Here is a 25346-nt window from a genome sequence, read left to right on the forward strand (position 1 = left end):
TGTATATATATATATATATATATGTATGTATAACTTGATATTAAATATAGCTTTATTATTAACTTGATACTGAAGCACTGGTACTTTTGGTGGCTTAAGCCCTGGTAGCCTATCCCTAGCATCGTATATAAACACATCGCCTAATGCTAGTGTTACACTAAAAACATGTTTTTGGAAGAGAAAAAACTTCTGTATCAGACTGCTTTGATACTTCGTTATTGCAGAAATTATAGAGGACTCGTTTATGTGAAGTAGGGCTGAACGATTAATCTAAATAAAATTTAAATCGCGATATGACCCAGTGTGATTATCAAACCGTGAGGGCTGTGATTTAATTAAATAAAGAGTCTCAACAAAAATTTGCTTCCGCTTCGAAAGGTCAGCGGCAATAGGGTCAAAGTTTAAACTGAACTTTGAGCGCTGCGTAACAACACTTCACAGAAGTGCAACAGTGAAGCTGCAGATTCATTACCTAGGATTCAATGTATCTGGAATCGGCAACACTGACGTAAGTCATGTGGGAGCCCCGTTATATCCATGTATAAGGATAAATGTAAATAAATGATAAATTGTTAAAAATGCATTCTTAAAATTCTGATGTGCTCTGCAGGTTATGTTCTCTTTTGATGCTGGGCGACGCTGTGAATCTGGGCCAGGGAACTTTACCTTCGAGACAAAGCAGGGAAATGAGATATTCCACATTATTGAAGAATCCATTCGTGAGCATAAAGCCCAAGGTGAAGAGCGACACCAAAGCTGTCCATCATTAGATGGTGACTGCCCATCTCTCCTGCAAATTCGTGCTGCAGTTTCAGAGGGAAACAGTCGTGAACCAGATGGAGATTCTGGTGGCAGCAAGCCTGGATCGGCAGATGGAGTCTTTGGTCGAAAGGAAAACGATGGGAAAAATGTAAAAGGCCGAAGCCTCCCAGAGCCTCCAGCTCCAGTTGGTGGGACACCACCACGATCTCCCATGCCTCGTGGATCCAAAAGTGGACAACCGTTAGAGGACCAGGGGAGCCTGTACTCTGAGCCTGCCGACTCAGTCCGTCCGCCACCCAGTTTAGGAGAGTGTCTGTACTCTGACCCGGTGGATAGTATCAAAACTGTCATACCTACTCCCAGCCCACGCCTCAGGCCATCTGGCGACGAGGGGATCCGCCACCAGGGCACCAAGCTTGAACCATTCTACGCAGACGTTTATGATCAGGTTAGTCTGGAATTGTTGCGGAGGACAGGGGCATTGGGACTTGATGGGCGAAGCAGGCACCCTGCAGATGGTGGTCCAACAGAGCACATTTATGATGAGCCAGAGGGACGGGCAGGACCTCCAACTACACAGGCTATTAGCACGCTTTACGACGAAGCGTGGTTGGACACACATCCCTGGAGAACCAGGGGATTGGAGGAGCCTCAAGGTCATGAGGTGGCCTACAATCCAAATGTGGATGATTATTCAGTCCCTCATTTGGGCAAAGCTCACCAACCATTGCCTGTGCCCAGACTTAAAGGCCCCAAGCCTGTCACAGCACCAAAGCCAAGCAAAGTAGTACTGCCCAAAAAAGATCCTCCACCACTGCCTCAATGTAAGGGCAGTGCTAACCTGAACAACAATAACAGTGGCAACAGCCAGGGGTTGACAGGGGTTGTCATTGACTGTAGGGCTGGAGGAGTTAGTAGAAGAGGTGGTGGTGCTGAAAGGGCAGGTAACAATATGGAGCTTTACAGTAAAGTTCCTAGACATAGGATTCCTGCAAATGCTTGGCATCCTACCATGCAAACTCCAGACATCATCTATGACAACTTGGGTGACATTTGACCTAACCTTTGCAGACATTAAAGCTGTCTGGTCTTTTTTTTTTTCTGAGCCCTTTAGATGTAAAACCATAGTTGGAGGAAATATGTCCATGGTTCACAAGGGAGACAGTGGTGTTTCATCAGTAATTTAGTCACTGATTGCAGCTGATACCAAAATTACTATTGAGAGCTAGGGCTGTACAAACATAATGGTGGGGCTAGAGCTGTCTTTGCTGCAATGGTGGACTAAAGAACTATAGAAAACAGACCCCAACATCTTTTATGTGGATAATGTCCTTTGAAAGGGCCTGTACTGGAATATGCCACATTTTGCTCTTATCAAATTCACAAATTAGTCCTGTTTTGTAAATCTGAGATTGCATGTCAAAAACTGTAAAAGATTATGAAGCATAATTTCCCCATGCAGAAGTATTGAGTGTTGAAGTCTAAATGTTATCTAATAAATCCAACTTAATGGTTGATGTGCAGTGACAAAAAGGTCAGTCACTGCACAAACAAACTTTGGATATTTTTGCATGAAGATTGTAGCAGAAAGGATACTAATCCGCTGCTGTGTGTGTGTGTGCGTGTGTGTCGGCAGCTGTGCTGTTGTTTAACATGATAATAAAATATTATAGTAAGAGAGTCCCAAGACTCTTCATGCTCTCTTCCTTGTGAAAATATACGTACTTCCAAGAAAAAAATCTGGACTTGGTTTGCTGTCTCTTGAGTCACTAAGAGGGCATGAAATTATCCTGAATACCCTATCCTTTATTCTCTGTCCCATATTCACCTCATGCTCTTTTGTCCTGAACTGCATTTGACAACAGAGGGATAATCCTGATGTGAAGTGAATATTAACCATCTGTGTAACATTGGGGCCTTACTCCAAATGGCAGTTAAATGTGTCTGCCTGGCAGGGTTGAAGGTACAGACTGTTCCGTCCTATTTTCTCTCATTCGCCCTCTCACTCAATTCCTTTTGTCCTCTCTCCAGTCTCCCCTTCCACTGCTTAAGTTTTTTCTTTTTTTTTTTTTGAGTGGACCGCAAAAATATAATCTATTCATCACTTTGCTTTATTTTTTAATAAAATATGCAGTGCAGTTAAGCAGAAATGCTGTGAAACTGTTGACAGAGCACAGTGCTTTTCAAAAGAATACTTTAATTTGGCCCAGGGTCTGCCATAGAGTTTACCACCATACTATGTATGCAGGATTATGCAGAGGGACATTATCTGCTTAAACAGCATATTACACGTAGATATTAAGATATTAAAAAAGTGCATTGACAATGCCTCTTTGCTCTCTCTTCTTAAAGAAACGGTTCACCCAAAAATGAAAATTATGTAATAACTTTACTTATCCTCGTGTTAAAGATGTTAGGCTGAATGTGCGCCACATTAGCTATTCACTTGCATTGTGTGGGAAAAAGATGCAATAAATGTGAATTGTGACTGGGGCTAACATTCTGCCTTCTTTTGTGTTCCCCGGAAGACTGTAAGTCATACGGGTTTGGAACAACATGAGGGTGAGCAAATTATAACAATTTTCAATTTTGAATGAACTATCCCCCTTAACACTGTCATTGGCAGTCAATATCATCTTAACAGAATGTTCCAGGTTCAATACAAGTTCAGCTCAATCGACAGCATTTGTGGCATAATGTTGATTACCACGAATTAATTTCGACTCGTCCCTCCTTAAAAAACAAAAACAAAAAACAACGCAAAAATCTGGATTACAGTGAGGCATACTTACAATGGAAGTGGGGCCAATTTTTGTAGGGTTTAAAAGCAGAAATGTGAAGCTTATAACTTTATAAATGGCAATTGCATTAATTCTTCTGTTAAAACTCATGTAATTTTTGAGCTGTTGTTTAAATTGTAATTTTTACAGTCATTTTAGAATTTTAGATTCACTTCCATCGTAAAGTCTAATTGTAACCCAGAATTTGGCTTTTTTTTTTTTTAAGAAAAATCGAGGGACGAGTCAAAATAATTTTTTGTTAATCAACATTATGCTACAAATACTGTCGATTGAGCTTAATTTGTACTGAACCTGGAACATTAATTTAGATTGACCGTTATTTGTCTTTTCAGATATTTCTTGTTGGATATGATATATTACAAACATGCTGAGAAAATATTTGACAAGCAGAATTTAGTGTAAACATGCTTCATCGTGCTAAATGCAGATCCTTTCCATTTAAAGCCACGTTTTACCACCAAAGCTTTAGTGTTGTAAAAAGGTCACATTATCAAAGTTTCAGTTTTTGCATATTAGTTGTAGTTTAGGGTGCAGATTGGTTCAGTTTGGATGCACTTCTCATGTTATGCTAGTTCCTGTTTTCTAGAATGTTCCGTTTATGTTATCATTCCGCTGGCCACTAAATGCTTGGATAACCAAACTGAAAACAGAACTGAGCTATTGCTCTCTGGGGTGTGAAGCAAAGGATGGGGAAGTGAACTGGTTGCTTAAAATGCTTAGTCTTACTACCAGAATTTGACTTAAGCAGTGTCACCGTTTGAAATAACATTTGTACACCTAAATAAACTTGGTATTATAATCACCCAAAATGTGGATTACTAAATACATAAAAGGCACAACTGACAAAGAGGTTCAAGAGTATCAGTATTGGTAAATGTGTATATTAAGCTGAACATTTTGTTTTACAAGCTAATTACTGCAATTAATAATAATAAATCTTCTGTTAATAATACAGCATTAATGTATTGTAATTAAACTGTATTATTTATACTGTTTTAAACCACGTAATATCCAGTAATTTTTACATTGTTTTTGGAAAAACAACATTCTTCCCTAAAATAGGGATAAAGTCAAAGGTTAGCAGTTCTTTATGAAATATCACCCATTAGTTGGTCTAATTACTGTTAATTCCCTAAAACAATTTTCAATCATATTGTGAAAATAATTCTTACATATTCTGACACAGAAAATAGATTAGGCCTGTTTGATTTGATTCCTTTAAGAAAATGATTTGTACTTTAAGAAACATTTCTTTTTTAAGGTCCCATTGAAAAGGACAACCACAAACATTAAACAACAGCAATATATAATTTTGAAAACATACAAGTAATATTTAAACACAAAAATAAACAATAAATATAGCAATGAATTCAAATTAACAGTATATAACCCTCACCCACCCCAAGATATTTTAGGAACTACTTTTTTATTTAACAATTTCATTAAACATTAATTATGTAAATCAGAGGGTCTGAGTTTAGCTCTTTGTTTTAAACAATACTGTACAGGTATTATATATCCCTGGCTACTAAGACAACACATCCTTAAGGTATTCGGCAGAAGTGGAGATACATTTAGAAAACAATTAAACACTAACACTCTTTCATAACTAATAGATAAAGGAAATTTCAAATGTGAAAAAATGGAAAATTGTGTGATATTCTCTTCCTACGTCTGCTTTTCGTTAAGTTTTCACAATGCCAAACCTCAACATGATGTCAAAAAGACAAGGCGTAGGCAGTGCCAGGTGGGTGGAATGGTGGAGAGCTTAATGAGGCAATACTGATGGGCTGCAGTAAAAGAGGCCTATTGAGTAACATAGCTCTGACCTCAGTCTAGTTTCAGAACCATTTGCCTCAATGCTCACAGCTCACCCTAACTAAAGCCTCCAAAGACCCTTGTTCCGCAGGGTTATGAGGGCTAAACAGAGCGACCTCTTTTTCTCTCTCTTGGTTCTTTGTAGCTCATTGGAGGCCTTGAATTCCTACTCATCTGAGTACAGTGTCTCTCCCTTGGGGCTGTAGCTTCCATAAATGAGGACAATAGCTCTACTTTTCCACTACACTTGGCCTCTTACTCCCTAACTCTCTATAGAGACATTTAGCTCTAGCATCTGCACTAAGAAGGCAGCCCTTGCTCTCTCTCTCTTAAAACCTTTATTCTCCTTGTCTCTTTTCAATTTTGTGGGATTTGTATTTGATTATTTCTTTTTAGCAGCCTCAACATTTATTTTTTAACTCTCCTAGTTGTGGTGCAGCCTTTGTTTAATTGTATGGCCCAGTGGCTACTTTAATTACTCCACCAAGAGTGAAATCATGTTAAGTACTGTGTGGAATGTTTTAATGGCAAGTATTTGAGTACCAAACTAGCTTTTGTTTCATGCACTCTGTGTGTCTGAAGTATGAGGGCTGATTTTGCAGTGTCAGTCACAAAGATGCTGACTTCGAGAAGCAATGAGGCTATTTAATCTGTGGTGCAATGTTGCACTAAACTGTTTTCTAGGAATTGAAGGGTATAGCAAACTCATTCAACCTAGTCAGTACTCGTCTGTTTATAAACAGGGAATACTTATGTTAGGCTTACTTAAAACTTTAAAACATTTTATCAAAAGTGTAATTAGATGCCAAGCAATATTAGTATGCCAGCATTTTTTTTTTTATTTTTTTTTGCTGTATAGCTTGCTGAAGGTGTGTATTGAGTTTTCAACACATTCTAGGTTTTCAGTGAACAAAGAAGGGATGCGGAATGGTCCTATTGCACAGTACAGTACCCCAGTCCAGTGTCCTCTGAATAGTTAGCCATGTGAAAATTTGTGTAGCAAATATATTCAAGTTAACGGTACATATAATAGTATATATCCGGTCATGTGCTACTGTGATATATGTGGTACATGACATCCTGTCTATGGGAGTTTAGAAATGAATGCTCAGAATTTCTGGTTGTGCACAGCAGCTGGTGTCAGTTAATGTGAGTGTAGAGTGTGAATGTGTGATTTCCTTTCATAATGAAAGTATTACAACACTCCTTACTGTCTCTGAACCATCAGATGGTCTTCCTCATCATAGTTGTCCTGGAAACAGAGGGCAGGGGCACTGGCTCGGGAGTGGCTGAGGGTTAGTGAGGGACGGGACATCTTGTTTGGAGGAATGGAAGGGAGAGGAGCCACTGTAGCCCGTACACGACTATGAGACTGCCGACCTTGCTGAGCAAAAGAGAAAAAGAACAGGAGGGTAGAGAAAAGACAGTGCAAGATGTTGACATGTCCTCTGACACTATCACAGGATTTTTCTTTTTCATGTTTCTCGAGCAATGCATCACATTTTGCTAAGAGTTGGAAGAATGGAAAAATGTATTGCATGTTGCTCCTCCTCCTAGTACAGCTGTAAGTGTCATTGTGACCTGGCAGTTACCCCGCAATGGTCACGTGTCCAAAACCAACCCTGTTAGACAAAGTGCCTTCTAACTCTTCTCTACAGATGTATGCAGCTTTGGAATACCGCATTTTTAAGAAAAATTTCCTGTAATTCTCTGATGATTGGTAATGATGTAATGTCCTCTTGTACCACTTATAACAAGATATCTATCTATATCTAATCTATATATATATATATATATATATATATATATATATATATATATATATATATATAAAATCATGCTAAAATCATTGTTTATGCTCCTTGCTTTTCTGTATCTCATGCAGCCATATTTCCATATTGACTGATGGAACTAACATGCTACCAATAACTTCTGATTTTCAGTGCACTGACATGAAGAATGATTGCTTTTTTTCTGTTGAATTCTTCATATATCTTTGACCTATTAATAATGGGGTGACATTTAATATGTATGTGGTTGGAAAATCAGAAACCAATCATTTATTTTGAGTTTTGACAGTGGACTGTTATTAACCTAAGGGACCAATTTTTTCCCCCTCTTTATCTCTCTCATTCTCCCTTTGCTCTTTTTGTCTTCCCCTTGTGTGGGTGTTTAAATATTTGGCCAGTGCCTGGTTTCATTTTTGCTCTCTGGGGCAATAACTTCCCTGTTCCACCTTCTCACACACACACACAATTTCTCAATTCAAGCCCTTGCTCTTCCTTTTATAATTCAATTTATTCTATTTGCATTTGCATTTTGATTGTTCTAAAATGGCTAAGATTTAAATCTCAACAAAAACAGCACCATGTTGTTGAACCCAGAGTACAGGACAAGGGCAAATATGTCTTTATAACCTGATTTCATTTAATGTAATTAGGTTAACATAACCAAACACAACAGACACAATATCACGACTTCCTCTAGTGCATCAATAATCCTAGTAATAAATAATAACAACAGACAATACAAATGATAAGACTGCTGATTAGGAACCTAAAACATTAATCTGCAATAAATTGTCCAAAACTGTTAATAGCTTTAATTATTGGAGACTACCCAGAACAGAACAAACATATACCAGGCAACACAGAATTTTATTTTTATACAAGTCTTTCCTCTATTGCTCTGTTTCGTTCTATATATCTCAGACATCTTGTTCCATTCTACTCCATCTCTAACCTGACGCTGTGTGGAGCCCTCTGGTGGCCGACTTGCATCTCTGCGATGGCCACGTCCCTGGCCTTGTGCTCCAAATGGTTGTGTTGAGCGGGTAAGCAAGCCTCTCATTCTCAAGTTCATGTAAAGGTTGGAGTCCAGGCAGAGGGGGTTAAACTCTGGGTCCTTCTCTAGCTGCTCCAGGGAGCTCTGGACACAGTGATCATATGACATCAGTTTGCCAAGTACAACCCCAATTCCGAAAAAGTTGGGACAGTATGAAAAATGCTAATAAAAACAAAAAGATGTGATTTGTAAATTATATTCACCCTTTGCTATATTGAAAGCACTACAACTACACATTATATTAAGTTTTTCCTTGTGAATTTCATTGTTTTCTGAAAATGTACAGTAATTTCAAATCAGATGATTGCAACACAATCCAAAAAATTTGGGACAGTCGAGTACTTACTACCGTGAAACATAATTTCTACTGATAACACTTATTAAACATTTGGGCACTGAAGACCCAAGTTTGTTAAGTTTAGAAAGTGGAATTTTCCCCAATTCATCCATTATGCTGGTCTTCAGCAGCACAATGTATGGGGTCTTCGTTGCCATATGGTGTGCTTCATAATGCGCCACACATTCTCAATTGGAGACAGGTCAGGACTGCAGGCAGGCCAATCTAGCACCCGCGCACTCTGCTTACACAGCCATGCTGTATGTGGTTTGGAGTTGTCCTGCTGGAAAATGCAGGGACGTCCCAGGAAAAGACGGTGCTGGATGGCAGTATTTTTCTCCAAAATTTGTATATATCTGTCTGTCTGCATTAATGGTGCCCTCAGAGATGTGTGAGTTACCCATGCCATGAGCACTGATACACCCCTGGCCCATACAGACACTGGCTTTTGGACTTGACGCTGATAACAGCTTGGATGATCCTTTTCATCTTTGGCCTGGAGAACACGACGGTTGTGTTTTTCAAAAACTATTTGAAATGTGGAATCGTCGGACCAAAAAACACGGTTCCACTGTTCTGCTTTCTATCTAAGATGAGACCGAGCCCAGAGAAGTTGGCAGTGCTTCTGGACCGTGTTGATGTATGGCTTCTGCTTTGCATAGTAAAGTCTTAACTTGCATCCACAGATCTTTGGCGAGTGGTGTTGACTAACAAAGGTTTACTAAAGTAATTCCAAAACCATGTTCATGATATCCATCACAGATTAATTAATTTATTTAAATTTTATCCCCTTTTCTCCCCAATTTTGGAATGCCCAATTCCCACTACTTATTAGGTCCACGTGGTGGCGCGGTTACCTCAATCCGGGTGGCAGAGGACAAGTCTCAGTTGCTTCCACTTCTGAGACAGTCAATCCGTGCATCTTATCACGTGGCTCACTGTGCATGACAATGCGGAGACTCACAGCATGTGGAGGCTCATGCTACTCTCCGCGATCCACACACATCTCACCACGCAGCCCATTGAGAGCAAGAACCACTTAATTGCGACCACGAGGAGGTTACCCCATGTGACTCTACCCTCCCTAGCAACCGGGCCAATTTGGTTGCTTAGGAGACCTGGCTGGAGTCACTCAGTGCACCCTGGGTTCGAACTCGCAACTCCAGGGGTGGTAATCAGCGTCAATACCCCCCCCCCCCCCCCCATTACATTTGAATGACGTTTTTTAAGACAGTGACGTCTGAGGGATCAGAGATCACACACATTAAGAAGTGGTTTTCGTCTTGCCTTTACGCACTGAGATTTGACCAGATTCCTTGAATTTTTTAACTATATTATGCACTGTAGATGGTGAAATGCCCCAAAGAAAAATTGGGTTTTGGAAACATTGCTCTCAAAGTGCTGGATTATTTGCTGAAGCATCTGTTGGCAAATTGACAAGTCTCAAATGATCCTTGCTCTTGAAGGGCTAGGCTATTTTTGGAGGCTCCTTATATACTGACACGATTGCCTCATCTGTTTAACATCTCCTTTCACATCGCTTTATTTCAACTCGTCAAATTGTTATTAGTCTTAAATTGCCCGTCTCAATTTTTTTGAAGCGAGTTGCAATAATCTGATTTGAAATTACTGTGCATTCTCAAAAAAAAAAAAAAAAAGGAAATTAACAAGGTAAAAGATCATATGTGTAGTTGTAGTGCTTTTAATATAGCAAAAGGTGAAATAATTTACAGATAACTTGTATAAGTGTTGTATAAGTAAAACAACCAATGACATAATTTTAAAAGATATTACAGAAGAGATATAACCAGTTTTTGCTGCATTAAATACCAGACTCGAGCTGTGAGCCATTTCAGTATTTTTCATGGTGTTACATTTTTAGTAAACCCCATTGGTCTTTATTATGCCAGGGCCATACCGGATGTACTGTATGTGAATATGTGATGGTACCTCTATATTGTGTAGTGCTTGGAGTGGGGGCTCCTCAACTGAAACAGGCAGAGTGCAGGGCAGCATAAGTTCTCGTGTCAGCACAGGTTTCAAAAGCAGAGAGAGTGATCCAGAGGACTGAAGTACATAGTAAGAGAACACACTAGAGCCCGAGCCCGACCTTGGCTCTGAGCGTGCCAACATGAACCAGTCACGGGTCTGACAAACACAGATATATATTTATGTTCTGAAAGTAAACTAAAATGTTATTTTAAAGAACATGTGATTAAGAAACTATTACATGACATGTTCACATCCCTCAAACAACAAATTATCACACTACTCTAAACACAAAAGCACAGGGGGACAAACAGGCACTGACTCTGAGTGTGTGGCAGAGAGCATGAAAGGTCTGGTGGTTTGTTTCCATCTCATCCCATTCTAGCTGCCAGCAAGAGGTTGGTCTGATGACAAAGGGTAGTCCATACAGCACAGACTGACACACTCCGTCGGCATAGAGAACTCTGTCAATTACACACAACAAAAATAGTTCATCCAAATATTAACCCTCATGTTGTTCCAAATGTTTCAAATGATTTTATTTATGTAGAACCCAGTAAAAGTAGTCCAAAAACCTTGTGCTGTGTGCTATATTCCAAATCTTCTGAAGCCATACAATTGGTACAGACCAGCGGCATGTGGAGGAATTTTGAAATGAGGATGCAGAGTGCCATCTCATCAGTTGTTGTTGTTGTTGTTTTAACAAGTCCAACATAAATTCTATTTCAGTTCCAGTAGACATTTAAATAGTTTTCAGGTTTAACCCATACGAATCTGAAATCTGATTTATCACAACATATGATATAAAAAGTAAGCCTGCATAAAAATATATAATATAAAAAGTGGCATACAGTATTTTGCTTATAAATGCAACAACATAATAACGAAATACTAAAAAGGGCTGTTAAAAATGGCTAAAAATGTAACATATTTTCCTTAAATCAGTTTATTATCATCAAATTTGTATATGCTATGTACATGTATGCCCCCAAAAAATGAATATTATATATGTTAATTGACATATATCAGATTTCTGTATGGGAAGGCATATGAATACCTTTTAACTTACACTGTAAACAGGCATGAAATACATATTTTTGTAAGTTGATATTAACTATTTATTAAATCAAATCAAAGACTCATCAAGTGTATGCACTGTTTTATAATTATAATTTTTTAATTGCCTCAAAAACAATACCTACAACAACACAGCAACAAACATATTTCATGAATATTTCATCTGTTCGCCTATTATTTTTATAGTCATCTTATTTTTGGATCATCCATCATCTACTCCTTGGTAAACACAGGGTTCGTGATAGCACAGATCTGTACCTTTAAGAGCGAGTGCTCACTAAAAAGCGTGCCACTCACATACCATTTCATATTTCAAGTCATTTTAAGTTCATTTTGATTTGGATGTGACCAAAAGTGCAGTTTTCTGTGCAAATAGTTTCTGCACTTCCATCAGTTCATCCCATTCATAGCGATCTGCAGAGACCAGCTGTGAAGATGAGGGCATGAGAGAAGGGCTATTGCATTGACAGCGTATTGAACGAATCAGCACTAATAGGAGCCAATGTCTCCCCTCACGTGACTTTTCACTGTATTTGGTGGTTACCCCCCCTCACAATCACACCAAGCTATAGGTGCTGAATGAGAATACAATGAGCTGAAGGGAGGCTTAAGAGACGCTGCCTCCCACTGAAACTTTATCCGCTGAGTGTTTCTGTTTGACAGAGTGACTTTAGAAAGATGACTGCTATACTCATTGTTTGAGCTCACATTTCATAATATTTTATTTGTTTTATTTATGTACAGTCGTTATCTTGCTCACCCGACTTTTTGAGGAGACATTGCCTCCCTTGCCTACTCGGAGAAATCACAACCGGTACAGACTGAAATTTAAGTCATTGTTCACTAATTTTCTTGGCCTTCCACAAAGCTTATGTCTAGCCAGTGTTCGCGACCAGATTTAAAAACAAATGTTGCCATTTTCGATTACTACACATATGAAAACCAAGGGTGTTGTGTTGTCAATTATTTTGACATGCCATTTTTGAATCTGGACACCGATTCAAAGTAAAGAGGTGAATATTAAGTTTGGCTTCAGAAGTCTTGGAATATAGTGCACAAGTTGTATGGAGTTATATTTTATTGCTTTCATGGAATTTTTGTCCTCTTGGAGTTTGACAACCCCTGTTGTTGTATGGCAAGGGTGGCTTAATGATTCTACCAAAATTTCTACCTTTGTGTTCCACAGGAAAAAATAACAGCCTACGGCTCTGAAACGACATAAGGCTGGGTGAATAATGACAGAATTTCTGTTTTTGAGTGAACTATTCCTTTAAATCGTTTCAACTATAAATATGTAAAGCTCTTTACAAATAAAAATGCATATTAATTGAATACAAGTTAAATTAAGAGAACAACACTGGAATAAAAAAAGACAAAAGACCAAACATGGGCGAAAATACCTGATGGTATTTTGACTTTAGCATCGTCGATTAATTTTTCCTTTCTTCCCCTCTTCCTCACACTCAGCACACTTGTACATTTAGTATGCTTTAGAAACCACATATAAGCTAAGTTATTGTGATCCTATTAAAATTGTATCTTATGTACTGTGTTTCTGATACTGTAACTGAATATGTCTGAAAAAACAAAAAACAAATAAAAAACAACATTGTGCACTTTACCAGTTGTGTAATTTACTATATTACAATATAAAACATAGCACTCTGGTGCCTTACTGGAGCTCTAAAAAAAATCCCTATTCAACATAATTTACTGTTATTTGCTTCCAGCTTAGCTACTGTACACAAAAACAAAATGAAGATAGGCATGGCTGTACTTCACAACTCGTAGACGCTGTGGTGAGGGGCTCTGATTGGTCAGGCTCTTGTTCTGGGGCTGGAAATCTTGTATGCTCTCAGTCTTCACTCCAAGGTCAGGAGTGCTGGGAAGCAGTGCTGGGCTAAGAAGTCTCTCCTGCATGTCACACTTCAAACAGACTGTAGAGGGCGACATGAAGCAACATCACACACATGGATTATGAGCAGACATGTAAAATGTAAAAGCAAGAGATGGATTTCAGAATTAATATTTTGGTGGAAGAACCCTGATCCAAGTTTGTTTTAAATTATTTTAAATTACATTAAATGATATTATATTAAATTATAGTCTAAATTAAGTCTACAAGCTCATAGTGGGTCTCATTCACTAACCATGCATACACATGTATTTTGGTGTAAAAAAAACACTTGTATGCAATTATTATTGTATGTGTGTGTATACCAGGGCTTGGCCTGTTATTGGCAGGGTTCGGTGTAGAACTCTGTGCTGTGAGAGAAGGGGGTAACAACAAGTGGACATGTTCCCGGTCTCCACCCTGGTCATGTAGCCACATTTTCAGAGCACTCTCCACAGCCACAACTGTGCCCTCCACTTGCTGTAGGTCCATCTCCGTCCCCAACATCAGGCTCTCTATAGAAGGAAGAGGTATACATTATGCTTCTGAATATGAGAATAAGAACTGCAAAAAAGCTAAATCACACTCCTGCTTCCCTCTTCTCAAGCGGCAAGAAGCCTAATTCTTAACAAAAAGGCTGCAAGTTCAAATCAAATAGTGTTAATGAGCTCCCACCTGCTCTATCATTACTATGGTATGGCAATGTTAAATGTGCCTGCTTCAAGTTGCTTAGGATAAAAAGAGCAAATTGCCAAACAGCAATTTATCAAAGTACTTTATACCCTGGAAGAAAAGCAGAGGGTGCAATAATCCAATACAACCAAGATGGTGCCAAGTATGGCTGCTGTGTTGCGAGCTCCGACACAACATAGTAGTGTTTTGTTTGTTTTGTTCACAATTCTTATGTTTTTTGTCTTGGATGTTGTCTGCCTTATTGTCTACGACAGACAAACACTTTGGGACATTGGTTCAACAATTTCACACCGTAAACCGGACTTCAAATTCCTCAATGCTGACCCACTGTTTACAAACACGCAAGCAGAGCCCTTTGTCTGGGCAGTCCGGACGCGGAAAAGCAAAAGGAAAATGGGAAACAGAGCCGGCGTTCCCATCAGAGTAAGACGGCGTGCAAATCGATCCCCGCTACCCACTATTCTACTGGCAAATGTTCAGTCTCTGGATAATAAGCTCTGCGAGCTGAAAGTGCAGATCTCTTTCCAACGAGAGACGAGGGACTGCTGCATTATCTGCCTTACGGAAACTTGGATGTCTGCGGAGATTCCAGACTCAGCCATTGAACCCGCAGGGTTCTCTGCGCACCGAGCGGACAGAGCGAAAGACCTCTCAGGTAAAAGCAGAGGTGGTGGTGTATGTTTTATGATCAACAAATCCTGGTGTGATCAGAGGAACGTACATTCTATCAAGTCTTTCTGCTCTCCTGATCTGGAATTTCTCATGCTTCTGTGTCGACCATTCTGGCTACCGAGGGAATTCACAGCGGTCATTATCACTGCTGTGTACATCCCGCCACAAGCCGACACAGACAGGGCACTCAAGGAACTGTATGGGAGTATAAGTGAGCAGGAAACCGCGCACCCTGAGGCCACGTTCATTGTTACCGGGGACTTTAATAAAGCCAGTTTCAAATCAGTCGCACCAAAATACCACCAACACATTAGTTTCAACACACGAGGGGACCGGGTTTTGGACCATTGCTACTCTCCCTTCCGGGATGGCTACAAATCCCTCCCCCGCCCACCATTTGGCAAATCGGACCACTCTTCCATTCTGCTTCTGCCCGCTTACAGGCAGAAACTGAAACAGGGAGCACCCACCCTCAGAATGATCCAGTGCTGGTCGGACCAATCAGACTCTACGCTACAGGACTGTTTTGATCACATGGACTGGGAGATGTTCCGGTCTGCCTCTGATGACGACATCGAGCTTTACGCTGATAGTGTAATGCGTTTCATCAGAAAGTGCGTAGAGGACGTGGTTCCGACCAGAACAATACGGATCTATCCGAACCAGAAACCATGGATAAATAGCGATGTTCACGCGGCACTTAATGTGCGGACCTCCGCTTTTAATTCCGGGAACGCGGAGGAGCATAAACAAGCCAGTTATGCCCTCCGAAAACAGCAAAAAATCAGAACAGCAAAACGCCAGTACAGGAGCAAGATTGAAGGACAGTTTAACACCAACTCTAGAAGCATGTGGCAGGGAATTAACATCATCACCGATTTTAAAGGGAATAAAAACTCCGCCATGAATACCGCTGCCTCTCTCCCAGATGAGCTAAATACTTTTTATGCTCGTTTTGAGGGAAATAACACCGCCCTCGCGGAGAGAGCTCTCGCGGCCGAAGCTACAGAGGTTAGTTCACTCTCCGTCTCTGTAGCGGATGTAATACGATCCTTCCGACGAGTGAATATCTGCAAAGCCGCGGGCCCAGACGGCATTCCGAGCCGATAAATATATACCAGGCGGTGTGTGAAAAAAGCTTGGAGGATCATCAGAGACTCCAGCCACCCGAGCCATGGGCTGTTCTCACTGCTACCATCAGGCAGGCGGTATCGCAGCATCAGGACCCACACCAGCCGACTCCATGACAGCTTCTTCCCCCAAGCAATCAGACTTTTGAACTCTTGATCTCCCAAGTTCAAAATACATACTGCACTTTATTACTCTTACTCTTATATCTCACAACGAACTGTCAAAAATTATATTATTATTATATTATATTCTCTTAACAGCTTACTATCAACCGACAGCCTGAATGTCAATACAGTACAATACAACCTACTGTACATTCTATTTATACTACTATATATACTTTTTTATATATTTTTTATTTTTATTGAATAATGTGTATCTATCTTGTGTGTATTGTACTGTACAGTGTATGTTATTATTTGTATACTGTGTTTTGTGTAATTATGTGTATATTAGACTTTAAATTGTGTTGTGTTAATTTGATGTTATTGTAAATTGGTATATGTCTCATCACTGTCACGACTGCTATGTTGAACGGAACTGTACCCAAGAATTTCACACACCATTGCACTTGTGTATATGGCTGTGTGACAAAGTGATTTGATTTGATTTGACAATACTGTGAAACTGATTATATATCCCATCAAAGATAAACATACCAAGAACAGCTTGAGCAGTCTCAAAATGTGCTTTAAGATATTTAATCTTGTGAATATTTAGATAATGAGTTTTTGTTGTCTTGGCTGGTTTGGGCTCAGAGTAGTTTAGATTTAAATCCATTTTCACTGTAAAAAAAGAAATAAAAATATTTAAATGATTGCTAAGACATATATACTGTATAACACAGTATTAGGAATTCATTTAAAGTCTCACATTACAAATATCAATTTTTCTGAATTTAAATATATATATATATATATATATCAGCCCTGAATAAAAAAATCAAATGGTCCTTAAATGTATTGTTAAATTGGACTGAAACTGAAATCTTTGTGAGCAAACATGGCCACTCTCTTTGGACTCTCAGTCCCTCTAAATTATGCCCAATTCCCAATGCGCTCTAAGTCCTCATGGTGGCGTAGTGACAAATCTCAGTTCCCTTCACATCTGAGACCATCAATCTGCACATTTTATCACGTGGCTTGTTGAGCGCGTTACTGTGGAGACCTAGCGCGTGTGGAGGCTCACGCTATTCTCTGCGGCATCCACGCACAACTCACCACGTGCCCCACCGAGAGCGAGAACCACATTATAGCGACCACGAGGAGGTTAACCCAACATGACTCTACCCACCCTAGCAACCGGGCCAAATGGTTGCTTAGGAAGCCTGACTGGAGTCACTGAGCACACCCTGGATTCGAAAGTCCCTCTAAATTATTAAAGTTTTCTCTAATGCTCCATAGGGCTTTAAACGGGTTATGGAGTTTTACTGTACGTCTTTAATCTTTCATTCCCAAACAAACTCAATAACCGAGAGAAAGGATGATAGTTAAAATAAGAGGCGACCACTGAAATCAGTCCCAACCATGACAATCACTGCCAATGCTACACAATAAAACAGTTTTTTTGGGGTTGTTAAAAGAGCACAATCTACTGTATCTCATCTACGGTTTAGATTAACATAGCAAACCTAAGCACTACTGTGTGCAAACACATTTATGTGCCAGGTTAATCATAAATTCCCAAATAGTTGTATTTAAATGAATTAGAGGCAATTTATTCTAAGTAATTGCTTATTCCAATGCACAAATCAAGCTGCCAACATACATTGTAATCAATTTCTGCTGTATCATTGGGTCAAATGTGCAGAAATGATTAGCAGATCTGTTTAGTTTACCAGCATTTTAAAACCGCCCAGTTAGCAAAATACACTCGGGCCAGTTCTGGTTAGATCCTCACCTGCTGGAGACTTACCCCTCGGCCCATTTCTGTCTGCTGCACTCAGGCTTGATGCAGCAGCCAGTGACGCGCAGACGCTGGTGGAGTTAAGACAAAATCGGCCCGAAACAATTGTAGACAGCACACCAGAGCTGGCCCGAATTTATTTCTGCATGTAGAGTTCTGAGTAAATACATCTTAGTATGCTAAATGTCCACATCCAGTTGATGTAATTAAGATAGAGAGGGTGAAAAAAGACAAGTGTGAATGGAGAGTGTGAAAGGCTTAGCATAAAAGACAAATAACATTGACACACATGGTCAACCCCAATATCACTTCCCTCTGACATACAGTACATGACATATCATGATGCCACTTCTGTCACCAGCTGAATTCATTTTTTCCTATCAAAATACAAGTTATCAAGTGAGGTAAGTAACAATGCTACACTGCCCTTTTCAATTTCATTACAGTCCAATCTAAATGTGATTGTCAAATAACTAAGTATCACATTAACAAAAAAGAATTTCTCATTGTTTCACAGAGAGGTTTACGAGAGGTTTAGATTGGAATGTCAAAAGCAAATTTTTTGTCAAGTCTTGTAATGCACCACAAGCATATAAACTGGTTAATTTAGTTTCTTCTCTCATAAGTACATCAGGTTTTAGTAGTTACTTAAGTTCTGCTGAAGATCTTGTGTCTCTGACCAGTGCTGCTATACCTTTAATCAGGCTGCCATGCTAATGATGCCAGCCCAGTTTTCTAATTCTAAACACAAACATGCCCACCTTTACAAAGTATATATGCTCCACAAAGGAGAAATGTCTAATTTCAACATCACTGTAGAGCAGGGGCGATTCTAGGATTTCGATTTTAGGGGGGCTCAGCACCAATGACACTATTAGATGTGCACATTTAATGTATTCCACTCTTTAGCATAGATAGAGTTTTGTTTTTTGTTATTTACTGTTCAAATGATTCAAGCCAACTAATATACATTCAGAATATTGTAATTTTTGCAATTGTAATAATAAACAATTATAAAGTTATTAAAAACTTAGCTTAACACAGCTGTTAATATTTTGATGGAATCATTACAATACAAGCTATGACTTATGATCTTTTCCACTGTTAGCACTAAAGGTAGTTTCCTAAAATACAGACTGCTGTGTTCAGCCTCTATACAGGAGAGATATTCTTCCGGTTTAGCACACATGGAAAAACATTAACTTCAGTTGAAGCCACTCCTATCAAGACAGCCAAAATATCTGACATTGCTATGAGCAGAAAATGTTGGTCTAAAATAGGTTGTTTTAGGATAAGTGTGTTAAAATACTTGGGCAATTTCATGCAAATGTTATCCTTACCATTTACCATGGAAATAGCAGTCACATTCCTATCTTTTACATCTTTCTGTATAAAGCTCATTAGTATAAGTTTTAAGTATGATTAACAAGTGGTCTCCCTAATCTCTTATGTTTTAGGTGGCTAAAAATTTGTTTTGGCTAAAAGAATAGATTTTTGTTGTCCACAGTCCTGCTATATGACACATACAATGACCAAACACAGTTCACTTTTTATGTGAAGTTAAAGGATGGATAAATCTGAAAATTTAAACATATCACAATAATATTATAAAAACAGAGCTCATACAAATAATGATGGAGCAATCTTTGCTATAGGTTTCAGACACTTTACATTCAAAATGCAAACATGTCACATTCATAGCATTTCTTTCTGAATTAACTGCATACATGTTATACAAATTGTGTACTGAATGCTAAGCATGTGCATGCTCTGATATATTCTGATCATAAGCTTTGCATGTCACACCCATTCCATTTGATATTGGAATTGCCAGTATCTAACATTAGAATCTTAAAGGGGGAAAATATGCTTATAATATGTATAATATGTATAATATTCTTATGGGGACCCAGGTTTGAATCTAGCCTGGATCATTTATATAAATGTTACCTGCATAAACTGTTGCTCAGGATAGGCTTTTACCAAATTTAACAAAGGTGTCTGTTAAGTTACAATTTCAGGTAGAATTGACATTTACATCACAAGAACAAACACATCAAACTGAAAAAGTCAACAAGCAGAGCTAGAATAAACCCCCTCTTTCTTTCATCATTGTTTTAAACAGGTAAGGAGCAAAATGAAATACTACACATTCAAAATAGCTCTTCTGCTTTTTAAGAAGAGAGTCTAAGAGAGACTGAGATCAAAAGCGAGAGAAGGAGAGCGAGAACATTTTACTTTTAAATCCTCCACAAACAGAATCATTGCCACAGACACATTCTCAAGGGAAATGCACACTTAGTGATGAAACTGAGTGTGCAAACAGACCACCGTGCCAGCCAGACACTCCCACACACATACACACAACCACAAGCTCCTACACACATCCATGATCTCATTTCAAAGTGATACATTTTCTCCAGTTTGGGAAGAGGCACAGGAGAGAAAAGAAAAAAAGAGAGATAGAAAGGCAAGTCTAAATGTCAGAGATGCCTTGCTTGCGTTGCTTTCCAAAATGGGGCTTATATTAATCCAAATACAAGCAATCAGGGGGTGAGAGACACAAAGTAGCCATGTAACTGAGTCTGAGTTTTATTCTCTTGCCTTGATTCATATAAGGGGAAAATGAAAATGTAGGTCCTTCATATGTTACTAGTAAAAAAGACAACATGCAAGATATCCAAATTAGTTTCAAGATCATGTGTCTTTTTAATGTCTCTCCGGACAAGCAAATACCTCCATCCTTTGACAAATGATTTAAAGAAAAGTTTGTAGTGAGCTTCATAAGGAATGTCCCTCTGATGTTTTAGGAGGTGGGCATTGATTCTTCATGATCCAAGAGAAGAGCCAACTGTTTATGGTTATGCATTTTTTTCTGTAGATCCCCTACAGGCAGATGTTTTCTGACATCACCCTCCTTAGCACATTCTGTTTCCTTTTATTGCAAGCTTAAGTCAGCCACCTTCCACTCACACTTACAGACTTTCATTCTTTGCCTCTCAATATTCTGTCCCGAAAGTTCCTTTTTTCCTATCCATCCTACTTCTTGTCTTTTTTCTGTGTACCTTATTGTTTTTTCAGTCTTACATATTTCTTTCCCATGCTTCCTCCAGTTCCCGTTTTCCCTCTCCCTCTTTAACCTCTCCTTGATCTCTGCTTCCTGGTTCTTTCTCACCACCAAAAGTGTTTGTAAACTTTAGAGCTTTTATGGATTTTGACCCCTTTAATCTGATTTGTATCATCTATAACAGTATTACTACTGTAGGACCACAGTTGGGGTAGACTAAATAATGTTATTTCCAGACTAATTAATTTATTAATCAAAGGTAAAAAGTGTAAATTTGTGTGCCATTTGTCACCAGAGAGAATTGCTCAAATAATCAGATAACATTTACAATAGTAAACATAATCATATTCAGACAAACTGGCAATCTCGCCTAAAAACTTCTGACATTGGTTTAGCCCAGGGATGTCCAAACTACAGCCCGCCGACTGCTCTGATGTGGCCCGTGAGAGGTTTTAGAAATAGAAGAGATTTTGGCCTGCTATTGAGAAATGTTATGAAATTAATATTCTGAACACTGAGTGTCGCTGTCACGTGCTGCCACATTTCACAACGCATTGTCTCCACTAGTGTGTTCTCTTTAGTTGCCACCAGCTTCATCCATTGGAACAGTTCAGGAGTTTTTAATGAACGGATGTAGCGCCACACAAAAACAATTCTGCATTTGTGAAAGGACTGGTATCCTTTAGGTTAGATCCTTTGCTCATGTACTCGTTCCCGATAAAATGCCCCGATATAACCACGCATCATGCAACTGAGAAGAGCTGTCCTTGCGCAGCATGAGCGGCCGCACAAAGTTTAATGAGCGCACACAGAGACACGCGAACCAAGCACACTTTCCTATAACATGTAGCGCTGGGAAGTTTAATTCATTGTAGTGATTTAGTTTGTTCTGATGTTTCATTGAAACATGAAACATGATTCATGGACTTCCCAGTGCAATGTGAGAGTTAGGACATGGGAGAGAGCACGAGAAACTCATGTATCTCTCCATGTACTGCACACGCTCAGCCTGCACTTGCGCGTCAGCCAAGTTAAAGGGAGCGCAATCATTTTGATCAAATTAAAATCAAAAATTAAAATAGTATTTGTAATAGAAGTAACAACAGAACAGAAACTGATTGAATTACTAATATATAAGGAGTAATTCCTTGAATAATGTCAAAGCAGAAAAATATTCTGATCATTATGATGTGTCACACCCAAAACTGCTCAGAAGCAGCTCTATGTGCTTTGCATTGACACTTAATGGACTTTAAAGTTAAAACACAGTATCCAATGGGATAATGTTAAATTACTGCATTGTCAGAAATGAATTTTTCCATAAATAATTCCATAATAATTGCCCCCTGAATTTAATTTTCAGGGGCATTTTTTATGTTTATAAGGGCATTTTTTCTACACATATAAAAATTTACTGTGTCATTCTTTTATTAAAACCTATTTTATGACATAATGTGTAATACTACTCTTAAAGTAGAATTTTAAGGACTACAGGTGCATCTCAATAAATTAGAATGTCGTGGAAAAGTTCATTTATTTCAGTAATTCAACTCAAATTGTGAAACTCGTGTATTAAATAAATTCAATGCACACAGACTGAAGTAGTTTAAGTCTTTGGTTCTTTTAATTGTGATGATTTTGGCTCACATTTAACAAAAACCCACCAATTCACTATCTCAAAAAATTAGAATACATCATAAGACCAATAAAAAAAAAACATTTTTAGTGAATTGTTGGCCTTCTGGAAAGTATGTTCATTTACTGTATATGTACTCAATACTTGGTAGGGGCTCCTATTGCTTTAATTACTGCCTCAATTCGGCATGGCATGGAGGTGATCAGTTTGTGGCACTGCTGAGGTGGTATGGAAGCCTAGGATTCTTTGACAGTGGCCTTCAGCACATCTGCATTTTTTTGGTCTCTTATTTCTCATTTTCCACTTGACAATACCCCATAGATTCTCTATGGGGTTCAGGTCTGGTGAGTTTGCTGGCCAGTCAAGCACACCAACACCATGGTCATTTAACCAACTTTTGGTGCTTTTGGCAGTGTGGGCAGGTGCCAAATCCTGCTGGAAAATGAAATCAGCATCTTTAAAAAGCTGGTCAGCAGAAGGAAGCATGAAGTGCTCCAAAATTTCTTGGTAAACGGGTGCAGTGACTTTGGTTTTCAAAAAACACAATGGACCAACACCAGCAGATGACATTGCACCCCAAATCATCACAGACTGTGGAAAATTAACACTGTACTTCAAGCAACTTGGGCTATGAGCTTCTCCACCCTTCCTCCAGACTCTAGGACCTTGGTTTCCAAATGAAATACAAAACTTGCTCTCATCTGAAAAGAGGACTTTGGACCACTGGGCAACAGTCCAGTTCTTCTTCTCCTTAGCCCAGGTAAGACGCCTCTGATGTTGTCTGTGGTTCAGGAGTGGCTTAACAAGAGGATTACGACAACTGTAGCCAAATTCCTTGACATGTCTGTGTCTTGATGCCTTGACCCCAGCCTCAGTCCATTCCTTGTGAAGTTCACCCAAATTCTTGAATCGATTTTGCTTGACAATCATAAGGCTGCGGTTCTCTCGGTTGGTTGTGCATCTTTTTCTTCCACACTTTTTCCTTCCACTCAACTTTCTGTTAACATGCTTGGATACAGCACTCTGTGAACAGCCAGCTTCTTTGGCAATGAATGTTTGTGGCTTACCCTCCTTGTGAAGGGTGTCAATGATTGTCTTCTGGACAACTGTCAGATCAGCAGTCTTCCCCATGATTGTGTAGCCTAGTGAACCAAACTGAGAGACCATTTTGAAGGCTCAGGAAACCTTTGCAGGTGTTTTGAGTTGATTAGCTGATTGGCATGTCACCATATTCTAATTTTTTGAGAGAGTGAATTGGTGGGTTTTTGTTAAATGTGAGCCAAAATCATCACAATTAAAAGAATCAGAGACTTAAACTACTTCAGTCTGTGTGCACTGAATTTATTTAATACACGAGTTTCACAATTTGAGTTGAATTACTGAAATAAATGAACTTTTCCACGACATTCTAATTTATTGAGATGCACCTGTATATCAGATGGTATAAAAAAAAAAACAGAACCTAGGGCATTTTTTGCAGCAACATTATGAACATTCGGGCATTTTTTGTCACTTTTGGGGAATTTTTTGCCCCGAGCCTCCTAATTTCTGAACTGGCATCACTATTCTATTGTTATTAAGTGTTCTTGTTGAGAGAAATATCCTTTATTGATAAAAAATGTGATTCAAACTTGCATAATATTAAGCATAGAATATAAAAATAGTGGCAATCTAGTTGCATCTAGCAACTTTTTTTAATTTATTTTTTACGATGCGGCCCCCGACACTTTATTTCTTTTTGCATCTGGCCCCCAGTAGAAAAAGTCTGTACACCCCTGGTTTAGCCAGTGTTGTTATGTCTGGCCCATTTAGGCCACTCAAACAAACAGATTGCAGTTTGGTTCGGTGCTAGCTCTCTGATGCTAAAGTTTATATGGAAAGACTTAGATTAAGAAACTTTGTAAAGCAGTAGTTAAGAATGGTTACATCTTGGTTACAGGGTGGAAGCAAAACACTGCTGATCTAACAAGCTAATCAGAGATTAGGGAGGACTTGTTTCTACTACCTAAATCTAACCGCTAATGAGGCCAGATGAGAATATGATGTAATGCTGCATTTTCTACATTCTCAAGTATATCTGAGACCATAGGTCTGGGCAATGAAAACAATGTCCAATCCCAGTGGTTTGATTAAATTAGACTTGTTCTGGTGGGTTTTCAGAACTTGGGTTAAGTGTCTACAAGGCCTCTAAAAGATTAAAAGGCTGTCTTTATTACTCTGCACAGATATAAAGTTCTGTGTGCATGTGTTAGATGATGTATATGGGAGAGACTGTTTACACCTCATATAACCTGCCGCTCATGTTTAGACTCAGACCAAAGTGATGTATGACACTAAAACTCTCTAATGGGCTACAAACAGATGGGGCCATATGTTACTGAAAAATAATTTGGGGAAATAGAAAAAGAGAAAGAAATTCACTACTTTCATCTTAGTGCAATGAGATGAGAAAATATTCTGAGAAATTCACTGTGGTAAATAAATTAGCTTCATTGAAAATGTACAGAATGAAATTGAGAATGAGAAAACTTGAGACTTTCAGAGTAAAAGCAACAGATTGTTATTGCACACACAGAGAGCTAAGCCTTTCAGCACGATTAACAAAGAAAAAACAGCTCATGATTCTGACTGTTGTCGTGGCTAGTTCAGCCTCATGGGGCTAATATATAGCCCTATTTGCAGCAAGCTTTCTAACAACTGGCAATATATCCCACAAATTC

General features: G+C 38.9%; 2 protein-coding genes across 3 annotated transcripts in view; one reads left to right on the forward strand and one right to left on the reverse strand.

The window, feature by feature from the left end:
• Positions 1 to 2443, forward strand: part of LOC127441124 (docking protein 1-like) — a 31862-nt gene extending 29419 nt beyond the window's left edge. For both annotated transcript variants that reach the window (XM_051698348.1, XM_051698341.1), the window contains one exon: positions 611 to 2443. In XM_051698348.1, coding sequence (XP_051554308.1) covers positions 611 to 1819 — 1209 coding nt within the window. In that variant the 3' untranslated portion in view covers positions 1820 to 2443. The remainder of the gene's footprint in view (positions 1 to 610) is intronic.
• LOC127441195 (meiosis 1 arrest protein-like) overlaps positions 1 to 25346 on the reverse strand; it is a 64562-nt gene that overhangs the window by 23768 nt on the left and 15448 nt on the right. Inside the window, exons 5-10 of the mRNA XM_051698383.1 lie at positions 13849 to 14037; positions 13406 to 13565; positions 10874 to 11015; positions 10513 to 10710; positions 8124 to 8309; positions 6593 to 6765 (exon numbers count right to left, since the gene is read on the reverse strand). Coding sequence (XP_051554343.1) covers positions 6593 to 6765; positions 8124 to 8309; positions 10513 to 10710; positions 10874 to 11015; positions 13406 to 13565; positions 13849 to 14037 — 1048 coding nt within the window. The remainder of the gene's footprint in view (positions 1 to 6592; positions 6766 to 8123; positions 8310 to 10512; positions 10711 to 10873; positions 11016 to 13405; positions 13566 to 13848; positions 14038 to 25346) is intronic.

This window comes from Myxocyprinus asiaticus, chromosome 1 (genome assembly GCF_019703515.2).
Source record: "Myxocyprinus asiaticus isolate MX2 ecotype Aquarium Trade chromosome 1, UBuf_Myxa_2, whole genome shotgun sequence".
NCBI classification, from domain to species: Eukaryota; Metazoa; Chordata; class Actinopteri; order Cypriniformes; family Catostomidae; genus Myxocyprinus; species Myxocyprinus asiaticus.